This window comes from Uloborus diversus, chromosome 2 (genome assembly GCF_026930045.1).
Source record: "Uloborus diversus isolate 005 chromosome 2, Udiv.v.3.1, whole genome shotgun sequence".
NCBI classification, from domain to species: domain Eukaryota; kingdom Metazoa; phylum Arthropoda; class Arachnida; order Araneae; family Uloboridae; genus Uloborus; species Uloborus diversus.
Genome location: NC_072732.1, coordinates 2796080 through 2813643, shown reverse-complemented (window position 1 = coordinate 2813643; position 17564 = coordinate 2796080). Strand labels below are relative to the sequence as shown.

Genomic DNA, 17564 nt, shown 5'->3' with positions numbered 1-17564 from the left:
ATTCTTTAAATAAAACCGAGTTTTTTTTTTTTTTAGCACTATTAACAAACACTGCGTAGTTGGTCAAAATACCAGCAGACAGACAGCTGATGGGACCGTTGCCAAACCGTGAATAGGGTCCATTTGTACCGAAGTTTGAACATATTTCAAGTGTCATCGATTAGGATTTGCTTTTAAATGTATGGTTGAAAAGGGAGACTTGGTGCTATCGTTAAGAAGGAGGGAGAGAGATACTTACGGTTCGAAATTCGAGTTTCTCCCCCGTGAGGGGCGAAGCCACAATGACCACCATCCGGGGCTGAGCCACGCTGTCCAAGTGGGACCCCAACACGGTCAGGTTCCTGGAGCCACTGTGGGGAAAAACAGACATAAATGATCAATTGGGCCAGACGTACCCATTGTAGTAGTAAAGGATGTCCCAAAATTAACGCAAGATTTGAATTTGCCGCCATTTTTGCAATAAATTGTGGGCAATCCTGAAAAAAGAACACTTTGGCAGCTGAGGGTCTAGGGTTATTACAAATGGAGCGTTTCGAATTCTATAATGCGTTTTCATCATCGAACAATTATTTGAAAAATAATGAAAGTTTGGGCGGGTCAAGCGGTTTACTGTTATTGGCGCTCGATATCGCAGTGAGGTAATGCGCGGGTGGTTGTGGGATTGCTGACATAGACGTTTGACTTCAAATAACCCCATAATGATGTAAAATCACACGATCTAGGGTACAATTCGCATCACTGAAACGAGAGAGTACACGAACAAGAAATGCCTCATGCAGTGATTGAATTGCTTCGCTGGCTGTATAATAGCATAACACTCCGTTTTTACTAACCCTAAACTCCCAGCTGTCAAATGGTCCTTTTTCTGTGGCTGCCAACAATTCACAGCAAAAATGGTGGCAAATTCAAATCTTGCGTTAATTTTGGGACACCCTTTAATTCGTGGATCACATTTCCATCATGGAAATCGGCAACGAAGTTTCCAAACGCCTTAAGTTATCGATTAAATCCCTGCTTGATTGTACAACCTCTGACAATAAAGGTCAGTGCAACAAAATGGCGAAGCAAAACTCTGCCCAGCGGCAGTTTAGAGTTGCTGTGGTTTGCAAAGTGCTTGTTTAGTGCATTGGTTCTTCACTGAGAACAGGAAAATGAGGTCCATTTAAAGTTTTGTTGTACATACTTAGCAGATCTCAATCTTCCAGACTTCTTCTTATTCCTACGACTTTGAATCGGAAAGATATCTGACGATATTCCTGACATCCGGAGAACTCCATCCCTAAAGAAGATTTCTCGCAAAGTTTCCCTGGCCCAGGTGACTATTTCATCTCTGTTAATGTTATAGGACTATTCACCGAACTTTATTGGCAGAGGTTGTATGTATGATTGATATTGTTCACGATTTCGCCATGTGCTTGAAAATACTAAATCTTTTTATACGGTCCGGTCATCTCGGTCTCCTAACTTATAGTGAGGGAAATAATCTCCATTGAAAAATAACTCCAGCGGACAAAATGGGAAACATTTCCGACCAAAACACGAGGAGAAATCGGAGCTCACAGTTTTATGGGAACGAGCAGATGGGATCGGAACGGATCGCCCTCTCAGAAGAATGACAGGTTGTTCGGAGCGAAGACACAAAATACCTATACAGTCAACCCTCGTTTATCGCGGTTAATTCGTTCCAGACTTGACCGCGATAACTGAATTTCCGCGAAGTAGGATTCTGCATTTATAAACCGAATATTTTCCTAATTAGAGGGCAAAAAACTTATACTGACGACAACTTAACTAGGTTTTTAACATAGTTAGAGCCCCCTAGACATGAAACAGCTCCCTTATCCAACATTACATTTGTATTACTTTATATATTGCACAAAATATGAGAAAACGAGATATATTAGACGGAATCGATATCACATTAATTATACATTGGGAAATAAAGTGTACATGCACATGCAGTTTTTACACACTACTACTGACCTATGAAAATAGCTCTTCAACTTGTTCAATGATGAATTAATTTCCAGTTGGTGACCGTATGTGCCCCCTTTCTTCTTCTACATTTATCCTCATCAAAGTATTACGCATACAGCTTAAAAAGCTAGTAATGCGTTGTTGAACACCATTAGAGATGTATTTATCCCCTACAGTCTATAGTGATTTATATTTTGCAATTAGCGTTTAAGGTTAAATTGAGATAAACTTTCTTCGGCGATTTTAAACCTCTACTCCCTCAACTTGTACAACTACAGTCCCTAAGAAGAGCTTACCTTACTTAAAAGACATAATTTGTAATTCTCTTGTAAGAAAAAGTTTACATGAGAATATAAAAAAGGTTCATTGCTACAATTGAAAAAAAAAAAAAAAAAAAAAACAGAAAAAACCGCGGTGAAACCGCGAAAATCGAAGCGCGAAGTAGCGAGGGACGACTGTATTTTTTCAATGCAGTTGAAAAATAAATGCAGATGTTATTCTAGGATACAAAAAGCAAACTACAAAAGCTCGCACAGTCAAAAAAAAAAAAAAAAAAACAATGCACGCACAACTTTACACCCTTGTTAGCCGCTCTATTTCCCCCAAAAGGTGTCATCGACTGCGAGTGTAAAGTGGTGTGGGTCACAAAACGCTGCGTTTCATGTATGCCTTCGTAAATTTAGGTCGTGCTTTGTCACACGTTTCGTGTTGGGATTAAATTTCAACAGAAATTATTTCTCTAATTATAAGTTGTAGGACCTAAGGTCCGTATAAAAAGGTAGATTTTGGATTTCTCCACCCTTTTCTTTTTACTTCCTTTTACAAAAAAGGAAGTATTGGTTTTTGTAGTAAGTTATTTTGTAGTAAGTTACTACAAAAAGTTAAAATACTTTTAAGTATTTTAAGTAAGGAAGTATTGTATTCGCGAGAAAAATTTCACCCAAAAATCGGCCTTCATTTCCATTTTGCTCACCCACAAATGAATGTTGAGTTTTATTTTCCGACCCGACCACACGTGGATATGTGCCTAGGAACGTACAGACACCCCAAATATCCATTTTGACGATCCCCGAGTTCATTACAACCAGTTTTCTCGTGACGTCTGTATGTACGTATATGTATGTGCGTATGTGTGTATATATGTCGCATAACTCAAGAACGGAATGTCTTAGAAACTTGAAATTTGGTACGAAGACTCCTAGTGGGGTCTCGTTGTGCACCTTTCTTTTTGGTTGCACTCGTATGCTCCAAAGGGGGTCTTCTGCCCCTTTTTGGAGGGAAATCATTGTTAATTTCGATGTAAACTCAAGTAGTGTTATAATTTAACGGACACTTGGCGATATGTCGCCAGTCTTTTGGTCGCCAAGTTTTGTCGCCAACTTGGCGACAAATTTGGCGATTTTTGTTAATTTTTTTTATCTGGTTGCAATTTGTCCACTGTTGGCGATATTTAGAGAGTAAACTATTGAATCACATTAAAAAACTGCCAATAATGAGAAAATGACATTAAATTGGAGTAAAAGGAAGTCATGTGATGCACACATCAGCTCGTTTGCTTCCAAGTTTCTATACAGTGAAATCCCGTTACAACGAACTTTAAGGCACTGCAAATTTTGTTCGTTGTAACGGGAATTTCGTTGTAATGGAATTCAAATAATGTAGTAGTAGTTATATAGGGACTGAAAATGTAGTTCGTTGAAACGGAAATTTCGTTGTATTGGTATTCGTTGTAACGGAATTTCACTGTATATCTAAACTTTTCAGCTCATTTTCACCATTTTTGTAATTGGAAGTATGCGTTTAGAACACAGGGGCGGATACAATGGGAGGATCATGGGGGTCATGACCCTCCCCCCCCCAAACCGTCGAGAATATTATCTTTTCCCCATTGCGTTCAAACACTTTATGAACAAAAGGTAAACTATTCCGGTTATTTTTTTAACCAATTATTATTATTATTTTTTTTTTTTGAAAGTAAATAATTGAAATGCTACTTTTCATTGCTTGTGAAATAAATTAGTTACGTTTAAGCTTCATTAAGCCCCTCTATTAAGCATTATTCTTAGCTGATTTGCTTGTGAAATAAATTAGTTACGTTTAAGCTTCATTAAGCCCCTCTATTAAGCATTATTCTTAGCCGATTTGCTTGTGAAATAAATTAGTTACGTTTAAGCTTCATTAAGCCCCTCTATTAAGCATTATTCTTAGCCGATTTGCTTGTGAAATAAATTAGTTACGTTTAAGCTTCATTAAGCCCCTCTATTAAGCATTATTCTTAGCCGATTTGCTTGTGAAATAAATTAGTTACGTTTAAGCTTCATTAAGCCCCTCTATTAAGCATTATTCTTAGCCGATTTGCTTGTGAAATAAATTAGTTACGTTTAAGCTTCATTAAGCCCCTCTATTAAGCATTATTCTTAGCCGATTTGCTTGTGAAATAAATTAGTTACGTTTAAGCTTCATTAAGCCCCTCTATTAAGCATTATTCTTAGCCGATTTGCTTGTGAAATAAATTAGTTACGTTTAAGCTTCATTAAGCCCCTCTATTAAGCATTATTCTTAGCCGATTTGCTTGTGAAATAAATTAGTTACGTTTAAGCTTCATTAAGCCCCTCTATTAAGCATTATTCTTAGCCGATTTGCTTGTGAAATAAATTAGTTACGTTTAAGCTTCATTAAGCCCCTCTATTAAGCATTATTCTTAGCCGATTTGCTTGTGAAATAAATTAGTTACGTTTAAGCTTCATTAAGCCCCTCTATTAAGCATTATTCTTAGCCGATTTGCTTGTGAAATAAATTAGTTACGTTTAAGCTTCATTAAGCCCCTCTATTAAGCATTATTCTTAGCCGATTTGCTTGTGAAATAAATTAGTTACGTTTAAGCTTCATTAAGCCCCTCTATTAAGCATTATTCTTAGCCGATTTGCTTGTGAGAATAAATTAGTTACGTTTAAGCTTCATTAAGCCCCTCTATTAAGCATTATTCTTAGCCGATTTGCTTGTGAAATAAATTAGTTACGTTTAAGCTTCATTAAGCCCCTCTATTAAGCATTATTCTGTTAGCCGATTTGCTTGTGAAATAAATTAGTTACGTTTAAGCTTCATTAAGCCCCTCTATTAAGCATTATTCTTAGCCGATTTGCTTGTGAAATAAATTAGTTACGTTTAAGCTTCATTAAGCCCCTCTATTAAGCATTATTCTTAGCCGATTTGCTTGTGAAATAAATTAGTTACGTTTAAGCTTCATTAAGCCCCTCTATTAAGCATTATTCTTAGCCGATTTGCTTGTGAAATAAATTAGTTACGTTTAAGCTTCATTAAGCCCCTCTATTAAGCATTATTCTTAGCCGATTTGCTTGTGAAATAAATTAGTTACGTTTAAGCTTCATTAAGCCCCTCTATTAAGCATTATTCTTAGCCGATTTGCTTGTGAAATAAATTAGTTACGTTTAAGCTTCATTAAGCCCCCTCTATTAAGCATTATTCTTAGCCGATTTGCTTGTGAAATAAATTAGTTACGTTTAAGCTTCATTAAGCCCCTCTATTAAGCATTATTCTTAGCCGATTTGCTTGTGAAATAAATTAGTTACGTTTAAGCTTCATTAAGCCCCTCTATTAAGCATTATTCTTAGCCGATTTGCTTGTGAAATAAATTAGTTACGTTTAAGCTTCATTAAGCCCCTCTATTAAGCATTATTCTTAGCCGATTTGCTTGTGAAATAAATTAGTTACGTTTAAGCTTCATTAAGCCCCTCTATTAAGCATTATTCTTAGCCGATTTGCTTGTGAAATAAATTAGTTACGTTTAAGCTTCATTAAGCCCCTCTATTAAGCATTATTCTTAGCCGATTTGCTTGTGAAATAAATTAGTTACGTTTAAGCTTCATTAAGCCCCTCTATTAAGCATTATTCTTAGCCGATTTGCTTGTGAAATAAATTAGTTACGTTTAAGCTTCATTAAGCCCCTCTATTAAGCATTATTCTTAGCCGATTTGCTTGTGAAATAAATTAGTTACGTTTAAGCTTCATTAAGCCCCTCTATTAAGCATTATTCTTAGCCGATTTGCTTGTGAAATAAATTAGTTACGTTTAAGCTTCATTAAGCCCCTCTATTAAGCATTATTCTTAGCCGATTTGCTTGTGAAAATAAATTAGTTACGTTTAAGCTTCATTAAGCCCCTCTATTAAGCATTATTCTTAGCCGATTTGCTTGTGAAATAAATTAGTTACGTTTAAGCTTCATTAAGCCCCTCTATTAAGCATTATTCTTAGCCGATTTGCTTGTGAAATAAATTAGTTACGTTTAAGCTTCATTAAGCCCCTCTATTAAGCATTATTCTTAGCCGATTTGCTTGTGAAATAAATTAGTTACGTTTAAGCTTCATTAAGCCCTTCTATTAAGCATTATTCTTAGCCGATTTGCTTGTGAAATAAATTAGTTACGTTTAAGCTTCATTAAGCCCCTCTATTAAGCATTATTCTTGGCCGATTTGGTGCTTTTTATTGACATCCAAGCAGTTTCAGATGTTTTTTTGTTCTCGAAACCTAAAACGGTTGAATTTTAACCATTTTTAAAAATTCAAAATGGTTTTGTCCATTTGCACTTGACCATTTTTTACGATCGCTGTAAAACCCCTGTATTCGCGTACATCAAAGCTGAAGTTTAAAATTCCGGAATTCGAGTGCAAGTATATCTGTAAAACCGTCACACATGTACATGTAGATTCGGTGAAGCAGCCAAGGCGGGATAGGGGGGGGTCATGCCCCCCCCCCCCCCCATGAGGCAACACTATTACGTGAATAAACACACATGCAAAGGTCTAAAATGATGCTTTTTGACCTTGAATTTCGAAAAATTTCATATGACGGCCCCCCCTTTCCCAGATGAAAATTTCTTTCTGCGCCGCTGCGAAGATTAATCTAAAGATGGGGGTGAAAAAGCGAACTTACCTGATGGTGGTGACTTGGCGCTTGATGTCCCGGATCTCCGGGTCCGGCAGGTAGCGGAACGCCTTGTGCAGGTCCGGACGCCCGGACGCCTCCACCTCCACGACGGCGTCGTCGATGCGCATCTCGACGGGGCCCGGGGCCCCGGAGCTGCCGTTCAGGGGCCCCGTCAGACACAGGGCCCTGCCCGGACGCAACCTGAAATCATTCCGCATCGTCACTCGGGAATAGGTTATCTGTTTCATCGGTAGGGCCTGATTACTGAATAGGCTAACTAGGCCATGGCCTAGGGCCCCCACTTCTTTTAGGGGGCCCTAAATGGCTAAAAATTGTTTAGCCAGGGATCAAAATTGTATGGCTGTAGAGGCCTCCGGTAAAACTGTTTGGCCTAGAGCCCCCCCCCCCCCCTATACAGTGAAACCTGTGTAAGTTGACTACTCGCGCAGCACTACCTAAGTTGTCAACTTAAACATGTGGTCAAATTACAAGGGTGGTCAACTTCACAGTTTTTACTGTACCTTAATCTGGCCCTGTTCATCGGTCAGCACGGCCAAACCCCCCGTCAAACTAAATGCCTATCGCCTTCTCATTTTTGCCACAGTGCGAAAAGGATCTCGACTGTTCGGAGATCACTGCCGTCTATCGGAGGTAGTAGGAACTAATAGCGGAGAAATGAACACTTGATTAATTTCTAAATTTGAATTCAGAAATGAACCACGTTTTCGATTTCGATTCCGAGTCACAACTGACTACAACTGTATTTATGTCGAGGACTGCATACTAAGTGCCTTGCCTCCATTATTTTTTTATACCGATAGATGGCAGCACCATCACCGGATCGAACAGTTAATGAGAATTTAGAACTAGTCCAGGAGCTAATGGCTACCCCCAGAGGTATCGTTTCACTTGGAGGACATTGAGACCACGAGCCTATTTAACGTCGCCCAGTCCCCTTTAATGACGACGGTGGGTCTTCGACCATCGAGGTTCGAACTCAGGACCCTCCGGCCCCGAATCCCACACTCTACCGATCGGGCTACCATGCCACGTTTTAACAATTCAATTTGGATTTTTTGGATCCATCGCCATAGCAACACCTTCGTTTTCCGAATTATTACCATAATTAAGTAAGTTACCGCCTAAGTCAGGGCTAAGGCAGAAATACATGAAGTACACCGCCAGCTCAGTTATTATGTCTGAGGACTGCGGTTTCGTGCTTTTTAGCACTCACAAGCCCCCCCCCCCCCAATCCGGGCTAAAAAGCACAAAACTAGTCCTCGAATGGAATAACTGAGCTGATGGTGTATTTTATGTTTGAATGTGCCATTCATTTCAAAAGTGGGTATTTCTAGACACGTTCGCCCTCCGATCGTCCATTTTCTTGTGTATTTCACGGAGAGTATTGTCCGTTTCTCACGAGAAGGCACTTCGCCACGCCCCTTCGAACGCAGAGTTCCATTTTACGCGGGGGGTGATCGGTAAGCAATCCACGCGCTTCTAAAGGAGACAACCAGACAGCCTTAACATGGACGTGCATTTTAACGTGCAAAAAAGTCTTAGTGTTCCTTACATCACTAGCTTCACTAGTCGTTCTTACATTTTAAAAACCGCTGCTTCTACAACAGAATGCTTTGATCAAGGGCAGATCCAGAAAATATTCAAGGAGGGGGCGATAGCTTTTCACCCTTTACCCTTTGAAACTTCAATTTCCAAAAATATTTGAAGAAATGTACTGAACCCCTCGCTCACCCATGCCTAATACTATCTAAGATCGTCTAAAATTGAGATTTTGGTACTTCAATTTCGAAAAATTTCCCGTAGAAAGTACTGGTCTCTATCCCCAGAGCAAAAAGAGATGTAGTACGATTGCATTTTAAAGACTTCAATTTCGGAAAATTCCGGGAAAGAGCTCCCTTTCTCTCGGAGGAGAGCTGTCTCTCGGCTCAAGGAGGGGGCGATCGCCCCCATCGCTCCTCCCTTGTATCTGTCCTTGGCTATGATCCGAAAATACCTTCTGCCGAAAACAGCGAAATTGAATCGTCGGATACCACGTGACGTGGGAGAAGTCAAGTGTGTCCGTTCTTGTGAAAAACGGACAATACACGGAACAGGATGGCATGCCCTGATTCTGATGGTCTATGTACTGTTTGACCATGGATTACATGGAAAGGCTAATATCCGGTTTATGGGCGGAAATGGACGTATCTATTAGTTTGTAGGGGTGTCAGTTGATTTGCTACAGATGTGCACGTTTGCCTCTCTATTACTTAGCCTTAGTTTCGTAAAAATGGAAATTTGCTCACAGCAGCATTTTTTTAATCTAAAGTAGATTCGATCTATATTCTCACGGGAAAAATTAATTGATTTATTTATTCACAACGAAGTTTTGAGCTTACCATTTTGCTTTTACGTTCCTGAACGAAATGAAGATATTGTATTTTCTTTTGCTGTTTCCATGGTAACTATTTTTGTTTTCCCTTATTCTATTTTAGAGAATGCAATAAATGAATAAGGCACTAGGGACATTATAAAAAGCGTGCATCAAAAAATCCCATCGTTATTTTCCCTTCTCCCCTGTTACATTCATTCGGATGGAATAGTCTTTACTTGGCAGATTGCCAAATTGCATACAATTCGCGGTCAAACAGTATTTGAAAACATGGGTACTTATATTTGAAACGAAAGGTTTCAAGAAAATTTAAAAGCATGAATGTCAAACAGTACCTTCTGCCGAAAATAGCGAAATAGAATCGTCGGATACCACGTGACGAGGGAGGAGTCACGTGTGCCTTCTTGTGAAAAACGGACAATACACGGAACAGAATGGCACGCTCCGATTCTGAGGGTATATATAGAGTCCCTGCACCGACTGTTTCGTAATTTTGAGGTAGATATTGAGTTTGGAAAGAGGCAAAAACTTACTTCTTTTTCAAATTTAATACGCCATCCCTTTGTACATATCCAACAGTGTTAAATTTAACAAATTACGGGATGACGAATGTGAAAATTTACAAACAACTCACATGGGAAACATTCAATTTTGATATATACAGATGAAAATAGTTTTGTTCAAAAAGAAAAAATATACATACATTTATATATAGAAATAAAAATATTTACATAAATGTGATGAAAAAACTAAATAAATAAATAAAATAATGAATAAAAATAATAATAATAAAAGAAAAAAAATCTCGAATTTCTGTGTCTTTTAACTGCTTGTAAAATGCTTAGAGAGCCAAAATAACAAATAATAATAATAATAAAAAGGGGGGGGGCAGTTAATAGTATTTACATAAATGTGATGAGAAAACTAAATAAATAAAATAATGAATAAAAAATAATAACAAAAGGAAAAAAAATTCTCAATTTCTGTGTCTTTTAACTGCTTGTAAAATGCTTAGAGAGCCAAAATAACAAATAATAATAATAATAAAAGGGGGGGGGGCAGTTAATAGTATTTACATAAATGTGATGAGAAAACTAAATAAATAAAATAATGAATAAAAAATAATAACAAAAGGAAAAAAAATTCTCAATTTCTGTGTCTTTTAACTGCTTGTAAAATGCTTAGAGAGCCAAAATAACAAATAATAATAATAATAAAAGGGGGGGGGCAGTTAATAGTATTTACATAAATGTGATGAGAAAACTAAATAAATAAAATAATGAATAAAAAATAATAATAAAAGAAAAAAAAATCAATTTCTGTGTCTTTTAACTGCTTGTAAAATGCTTAGAGAACCAAAATAACAAATAATAATACAGTAGAGGACCGTTATAACGCCGACCTGTATAACGCAATTCTCTATAAACCGCACCACTTTTCAGAAGTAAGCAATAGGTTTTGAAGTTTAAAAAATCCCTCTGTTTTGCTTTGCATACATAAAAACGGTTAGGCAAATCAAATTTTGAAAGTTTTTCATCTTTCCATCTTAATTCAAAGCTTTTACATTGAAAATGAGTACTCATAGTAAACAGAAAATAGCAGATGGCTCTTGAAAATGCAGCTGTTGTGCAAACCATGAAGCAGCAGAAGTGCAGGATATTTCACTTTCTTGTAATAAAGAAACATATTTATTTGTGAATGACTCATTGTAATATTGGTGCTTTAATACTCATTGCGGAACTACTTTGATATACCCCCCCAAATCGGAAATTTGGCGACTTTTTTTCTCGCCAAGCAAAATACCTGTTTTATGGCTCGAAATTCCCTGAAACTTTTCAACAACACTACATACAGTAGGCATATTAAAAGCTAAAAGATAAAAATAATTACTAGAAAAAAAATATAATTGGAAAATACAACCAGATTTGCAGCAAAATACAGTAAATCAGAAATCTGCTTGATCACTTCGCAAAGAAATGGAGAATAAATGAAATGGCGCTAAAACATATATGAAATCCAAAAATTGTTGCCACAAAACTTTAAAAAAAAAAAAAAAAAACTCAAAAAATGGTACAAAATACAAGAAAATATTAAATTTGGCAACAGCAAAAACCTAAAAGCTGAAAAAACCTCAATTGGCAAACACCAAAATAAGAAACAGCAACCCTAAATGGTCCGTAGGGAGTGCCAGATTTGGCGCGTAATTTTTGGGGGAGTATATCAAAGTTATACCCTCATTGCAGATAAAACTCATTCTGAAGCGCTAATATATAGCTATATTCTGAATATTAGTTTCAAAATTTGTGAAATGCTCTATTTAACGCAAAAACCTGTGTAACGCAAAAGCTCTGGTCCCAAGGTGTGCGTTATAACGGTCTTCTACTGTAATAAAAAAAGGGGGGGGGGGAGGGCAGTTAATAGTAGGCAAAAACTTACTGCAGGATTTCGCAGGGCACTCCGGACACGTTGACCTGATGGCTGCTGCCGATGTCCAGTTCTTCCCCCACGAGGGTGAGGGTGGTGCCCCCCGACACGGGGCCCCGCCCCGGGGACACGCCCCACAGGCGAGGACTCTGAAACACAAGTTGCCCTTCAGGTAGGATAAACACAAATACGTACATACATTGGCCCGAAAATAGGGAAGTTTTCGATTTTTCAATTTTATTTTTATATGATAGAGTAACATGTATGAACATCATAGGTGAAAACATTTTTGCGATAGGTTCAGTATTTTTTTTTTTTAATTTTTAAAGTTCAAGCTCTTGTGACGTCAAATGGCACAGGAAGTGACGTCATGCGCTCTTCCGCCGCGGGAGAAGCCGAAGGACGTGCAGTTGGCTTCGAAGACGAAACGTAAGACTTACCTCCTCGCGTTTCTGGAACATTAAACCTCTCATCCTCTCGGAAATATTCGATTACCGCCATTGACGTTACGTGAGGAAGATTATTAGAATGAACTTTAACGAATCCGGCCTCCATAGTGTGTTCAAAAGGATTATTGAATTTTTAAAAAATAAAAATATCAGCGCGCTCAAAATGTCCGTAGCGAAAAGAAGGGATCTTCGGCGGAAGGCTGCCCATTGACTAAGCTAATCCCTGTGACGTAAGCTCGTGACGTTTCAGAAGAGCGCACTTTTGCGCGCGGATTTTTAAAAATTCATTAAAAATCAATCACGGTGTTTTAAAATTCGGCGATGGTGAATTTTTTAGTTTTGAGGGTCCATTAACAATATCCAATAGCCGAAATATGAACATTTAATAAGTTGCAACTTCCCTATTAGATCGGACGGATAGAATACATTTAACTGTTTGAAAATGCCTCGATGCGGACCGATAAGAAAACTGCATGCGAGAATGCGCAAGTGACATGGTTTGATTGACGGGCAACCATAAAGGAAGCTCGAACCACGCCCTTCTTAAGCCAATTTTTTTTATAAACTTTGACCATAAATAGCAAAATAATTCAACATTCGAATTTACATAAAACCAACATCAAAAATTTAATAATTTTAATCTGCACGAATCTGCTTTCGAATAGGGTGCATGCAGGAGCGTGCACGGAGGGGGGGGGGGGGGAGAAAGGACACCTGTTGGCCCGGACCCAAGCCTGAAGGGAGCCCAATATTTTTTTAATGAGGGGTGAAATATACGGGCAAACAATATGGAAAGGAACCCATAAAAATTATTTGTGATGGGCCCCAAAATTTCTGCGCACCTTATGCGGCATTGAAATTTTTAAGCGGGGTTGATTCTAGATGAATATTCCTCTCATTTTTGGAGATCTTTGCTGCATTTGTGAAGGGGGGGGGGCATTTCTCTTAGTGAGGATAGGCACACCTGTATCTAGGAATAAATGTTAGATAAGAGATTTTTACCTCTCTTCCAAGGAAAATAAAAACAGGAATCCCCTTAAACTTTTCAAGCTTGTCTTGATTCCAAAAAATAAATAAGTAAATACATAAACAAATAAAATCATGAATCTAATATTTTCTTTTATATGCTTTGCAAGCTGGAGAAAGTACAAGTTTTTAAACATTTTCTCCAGCCCCCTCTGTTAAAAAATGGGAAGCGTTTTCCGATCGCTTGGAGAAGCAAATCAAAAGCGGCGCAAAGAATGTGGCTCCGACCACATGAGAGCTGTTTACAATTTATTTAACATACAAATAAGCTCAATATTAACTAAATTTTTACTGCATTGAATATTAGGAAGTCTCAATTAATATTTAAAGTGTTGATTACAAGAACTTTATCATTTTACAGTAACAAAAATAATTTTTGACTTGCAACAAAATATTACAGTATGAGTATTAATTTTTTTAAATTGCCTGTATTACCAAACGCTTTAATCTTCGGCAGTATTTTTTTCCTGACTGGAATAGACTACATATGGTACTACATAGTTAAAATATTTCCAGATACGTGGAGCTAAAAGTCGAGTAAATATTTCACCATTTCACTTTGCCCCATGTTCCCCTACTTTGCAAGCAGAAGAAAGTGCAAGTTTTTAAACATTCTCTTCAGCCCCCTCCATTATAAAATGGGATGCATTTTCCGATTGCTTGGAGAAGCAAATCAAAAGTGGCGCGAAGAAAATCTCCGACCACATGAGGGATGTGAACTGAACCCAGGACTCACCACGTAGTGGAAGGTGTCTCCGCTGCGTGCCACGCCCTCCATGTTGAAGTGACCCTTGATCCACGTCCGGTCGGACACGTTGAGCACCACCTGGCCGGACGTCGGTTCGGACACCGGACTGGTCCGGCACTCGACCCTGTGGAATGGAAACACGTCACAGCTCAGCTCTATGGACGTCATATCATTTTTATTTATTCTTATAAATATATACAAATAGTTGAGTAAGGTTTTCGAAATGGCGGTTGAAAAGAATATCCCGTTTAATGTTAATAAAGTTTCAATATACCGAGTGATCGTCATTTGTTATTTTCATCACGGATAATCAAATACCCCTCTTATTAGAATAATGTTTCGTGGCAAATTGGTTATTTCATTAAACAGACTTGACAGTATATACACAACTTGGAGTCAACTACGAGGTAATCTAATCGATTACGAAGTCGTGAAATATATATATATATATATATATATATATTTATTATACACACAAACACAGTCGGACCTCGATATAAGTTCACTCCACGGGACTTCACAAAACTGACCTCATAAGCGGGGTGACCTTATAACCGATTCATATATATATATATATATATATATATATATATATATATATATATATATATATATATATATATATATATATATATATATATATTGATAAATAAGGATGTATGCATTAATTATTTTCAAAATTTAATACGTCCAAAAACATCAGTTAATTAAATTATAATTGTTGAATTGATTTGAACCAATTGAAATTTTTGGAATTAATAAGAAGTTTTGAAATGCTTTTTTAAAACGTCCATTTAGAATAAAACTGCATTCAAATATGCCCAAGAACGGATGTGCAACCTACCTCGCTTAAAATTACATTAATACAGGACTGACGCGTTTTTTCATTAGTTTAAGCACAATTGTTTCTCAGTATCTCCTGAAAATTTTCTTCGACTTCTAATGACTGGTAAAAAATTGCGATATGTGCATACTGAGTGCTCACGTTACTGCTTCATATTTCAGTATCACTGTCGCAACACTCACTTTCTACTGTTAATTTACTACGTCAATAGGAAAAATGACTTGTCACTTTTTAAGGATCGTATATCGCGGAAAATTCTTGGAAGTGAATCGATTAGGCAATGAAATCATTGAAAGAAGTCAGACAAAAGTGACCCTTATAAGCGATTAATGTATTATGACCTGACCATATATCTGATAATACATGACATAGAATTCCTATTCAGCGAGCCGGGACTTTAGAAAAGTGACCTTATATGCGGGGTGACCTTTTAAGCGGGTGACCATATATCGAGATCTGACTGTATATATATATATATATATATATATATATATATATATATATATATATATATATATATACTCCTCAAAGCTGAAAGGGCAACACCATGCAAATGATTGCAATACAGGCAAAAATGATTTATTAAAACATGTATTTAGTGTCTACTGTGTTCACCACGGGCAGCTATACATCACTCAATCAGACTAGGTCAACGAGTTCATTGATGGTTTTTGAGGTCACCTTAGCCAAACTACATCCACTGCTGTGCGCAGATGGTGGTTTGTGCTAGTGGTGCTCGGTCCGATGTGATTCCACAGGTGTTCGATGGAATTTGGATCCGGAGAGACTGCCGGCCGGGGAAGCGTTGTTAAATCCGGTCAGGCTGTTACGAGTTCGCCGTGTGACATGCAGACTAGTCCGCACCTCGCTGTTCACCATCATTTAGCCGCAGACTGAAACGAGATTCATCCGGGAACAATACCCGTTGCTATTCGATGGTCCACGTGCCATGACGCTGACGTCACGCCAGGCGGGGTTGAGCCCTGTGTTGAGCAGCCAATGGTGCCTCTGTGTCTGTTAGCCGTGCACGTAGCTGTGGCAGGCACCATGGTTTGGGATGGCATAATGTTTGTGCTTAAATTCTAGAAACGGTTGCTTTGATGGCACATTAGCGAGTGTACCTCATGCCGAAAAGAGCGAAACAGAATCATCGGATACCACGTGACGAAGGCGGAGCCAAGTCCTTCTCCTGGTAAACGGACAATAGAAAAAAAAACGAGCTGATTTGTGCATCACATGACTTCCTTTTACTCCAATTTAATGATAATAGTAGTGCCTTTGAGTAAGCAAAGAAACAATTTAAATATTTCTGCCACAAGTTTGTTGCGAACAGATGCAAAAAAAAAAAAAAAAAAAGTTTTATGCAGATTAATTTTTTTAGTATTGGACATTTTAATGTGATTCAATGGTTAACTTTCTATATATCGCCAATAGTGACCAAAATGAAACCAAATTTGAAAAAAAAAAACTGCCAAATTTTTTGTTGCCAAGTTGATGAACAAACTTGGCAACCAAAAGCTTGGTGATACGTCGCCAAATGTTTGCCAAATTCTAACACCACTTGAGTTTGCATTGATATTAACAATGGTTTCCCCCCATAAAGGTGTAAAAGACCCCCCTTGAAACACCCAAATGCAACCAAAAGGGTTGGTGCACAACGAGACCCCACTCGGAGTCTACGTACCAAATTTCAACTTTCTAGGACATACCGTTTTTGAGTTATGCGAGATACATACACACATACATACGTACGTCACGAGAAAACTCGTTTAATTAACTCGGGAATCGTTAAAACGGATATTTCGGGTGTCTATACGTTCTTAGAAATATATCCACGTGTGGTCGGGTCAAAAAAAAAAAAAACTCAACATTCATTCGGGGGAGAGCAAAATGGAAATTAAAGCCTATTTTTATGTCAAAATTTTTTCGTGAATTCCTTTCCTTCGTAAAATTAAGTAATAATTGCGAATAAAATTTGAAACAGAAGGGGGTGGTCCTCACTTCTCCTTGTCCCAGGAGTAGATGTGGCAGGGGTGTCCGGCCACGCTCACCTCCATCTTGGACACGTCCTCGCCCAGTGCGGGGCTCCCGAAGTTGTCGCCCTCGATGCGCACGAGGGTCCCGCCCTCCAGGGGTCCGCGTGGGGGAGACACCTGTGACGAGAAAGAAAACACTGCATTCTTAGTATTATAGTCGCAGTATTATAACCACTCAAAGATCTAAAGTGTTTCGAACTCTGTCAGTTGTAAATCCAACCAACGCAGAAACAAACAAAAGAAGTAAACGTCACAAATATTTCTCTAAAAATCATATCCGGGTGCAAAGTAAAGTACATTTGTTACTAATACTGTCTACCTCCAAAAAGTTGAGCTATAGCTTTGAGCAACTCCATTTCTTTCAAGGGAGGGCAATCAGTAAGATTTAATTGTTAGGCGCAGAGTTGGGCTACCATTGCAACACTTTTATTGGCGAGAAAATCCTGTACCGCTTGCTACTTCTTACCTGAGTTGTATTGTTCGCCAAACGGCAATAACACCACCAACTAAATCTGAAAGCCCTTAAGCAGTTTTTCCTAACCCCTTTTTCAACAAATGGAATCTTTTAATTGGTCGGGCAGCCGAGCTCAACTTGCCAGAGGTAGACAGTACAGCTTTTACAAGATTTTAGACTGTGCTGTAGTATGTTTGGCAGTGACAGATTTACCATGTCGCCATTGCGAGGGTCCCTAATGACATAAAGAGTCCAAAGGGGGAAAAATGG

General features: G+C 38.1%; 1 protein-coding gene across 1 annotated transcript in view; it reads right to left on the bottom strand.

Annotated features, from left to right (window-relative positions):
• LOC129217750 (hepatocyte growth factor receptor-like) overlaps positions 1-17564 on the bottom strand; it is a 144102-nt gene that overhangs the window by 85513 nt on the left and 41025 nt on the right. Inside the window, exons 7-11 of the mRNA XM_054852090.1 lie at positions 16806-16957; positions 13949-14084; positions 11750-11886; positions 6928-7122; positions 228-350 (exon numbers count right to left, since the gene is read on the bottom strand). Of these exons, the coding sequence (XP_054708065.1) occupies positions 228-350; positions 6928-7122; positions 11750-11886; positions 13949-14084; positions 16806-16957 (743 nt within the window). The remainder of the gene's footprint in view (positions 1-227; positions 351-6927; positions 7123-11749; positions 11887-13948; positions 14085-16805; positions 16958-17564) is intronic.